A 1313-nucleotide genomic window follows, 5' to 3' on the forward strand; every position below is an offset into this window, starting at 1 on the left:
GAGGGGAAGAGAGGGGGGAGGGGGAATGGGGAGGTACCATGAGGAACGCGGAGCGTGGCGGGATCACGAAGGTGCGGCCGGGCAGGGCCGTGAGGAGGGCCTCCCGATCCCAACGGTCGTTCCTTACGACCCGCCCCGCCATGATGGCCTCGGCGCGCCCCTCCGCCTCCGCTTCCCACACGTCCACCGGTGTAGCCTCCTCATCCTCCTCAGCTCCTCCTCCTCCTCCTGCATTAGCACACGACACACGACACACACGACACAAGACATACACCACACGACACACGACACACGACACACACGCTTGATTGGCCAAAAGTGGTGAAGTGTGCGGAGTGTGGCACGCGCGGCCGCCGCGGGATTTTGGGTGATGAGGAGGAGGAGCGCACCTGCGAAGCGCTGGAGGGAGGCACCCAGGGCCGTCCACGCCAAGAGGGCCTCACCATCTGCGTGTGCAGCCCCCCCCACACAATGCCCACGTCCACGCCCACGCCCACGCACGCACAGTGGATGGATGGGTGGTGGCCAACGGCAGACGATGGGGTGTCGTGTCGTGTCGTGTCGTGTCGTGTCGTGTCGTGTCGTGTCGTGTCGTGTCGTGTCGTGTCGTGTCGTGTCGTGTCGTGTCGTGTCGTGTCGTGTCGTGTCGTGTGTCGTCAGCCGGGATGGGGTTGGGGCGACAGGCGCTGATGGGACCCGAGAGTGGCGTGGGGCGGTGTGGCGTACCTTGGGTGACCAGGGCCTTGGCCTCTCGCCAGCCACCGTCAGACGCGTCTGCTGGCGGGACCGCAGCTGCCGTGCCAGGTGGTGGTGCTGGCGGCGGCGGCGGCGGTGGTGCGCCTTTCTTGCCTCCATCGTCATCCGCGCCCTCCTCCTCCGCCGCCGCCGCGTTCATGCGGGGCCTCTTGGCGGCCGGCGCCGATTCACCCCCGTCGTCCAGCTGGCGCGCTTCGTCTTGTCCCTCGTCCTCTTCCTCCTCCTCCTCCTCGTGGTGGTGGTGGCCGTGGTGGTCATCGGCAATGGCGGCCGTCGCCTGCAGTGACGGAGCCGCGGGGCACGCGTGAAAGACCGGGCGGAGGGCACCCAGGGCGCGCTCCATCTTCTGCTCCACTGTCTGCTCCGCCGGGCTGCTGCCCTGCTCGCCGCCGTCGTTGCTGGTGGTGCTGGTGCTGGTGCCACCGGCGGCATCATCATCATCATGCCCGCGCTCCTGCTGCTGGTGCCCAGGGGCGGCGGGGCTGCCCTTCCGTCTTCTTTTGCGCTTCTTCTGCGCTGCACCCCACCACCACCACCACCAGCGTCGGAAAATGGAC

General features: G+C 67.9%; 1 protein-coding gene across 1 annotated transcript in view; it reads right to left on the bottom strand.

Annotated features, from left to right (window-relative positions):
• ACA1_149850 (uncharacterized protein) overlaps nucleotides 1-1313 on the bottom strand; it is a gene marked incomplete at both ends in the record, with an annotated part of 2737 nt that overhangs the window by 1103 nt on the left and 321 nt on the right. The window contains 3 exons of the mRNA XM_004351522.1: nucleotides 38-228; nucleotides 390-446; nucleotides 727-1272. Of these exons, the coding sequence (XP_004351574.1) occupies nucleotides 38-228; nucleotides 390-446; nucleotides 727-1272 (794 nt within the window). The remainder of the gene's footprint in view (nucleotides 1-37; nucleotides 229-389; nucleotides 447-726; nucleotides 1273-1313) is intronic.

Source organism: Acanthamoeba castellanii (genome assembly GCF_000313135.1).
Source record: "Acanthamoeba castellanii str. Neff unplaced genomic scaffold scf7180000084715, whole genome shotgun sequence".
Lineage (NCBI taxonomy): Eukaryota > Discosea > Longamoebia > Acanthamoebidae > Acanthamoeba > Acanthamoeba castellanii.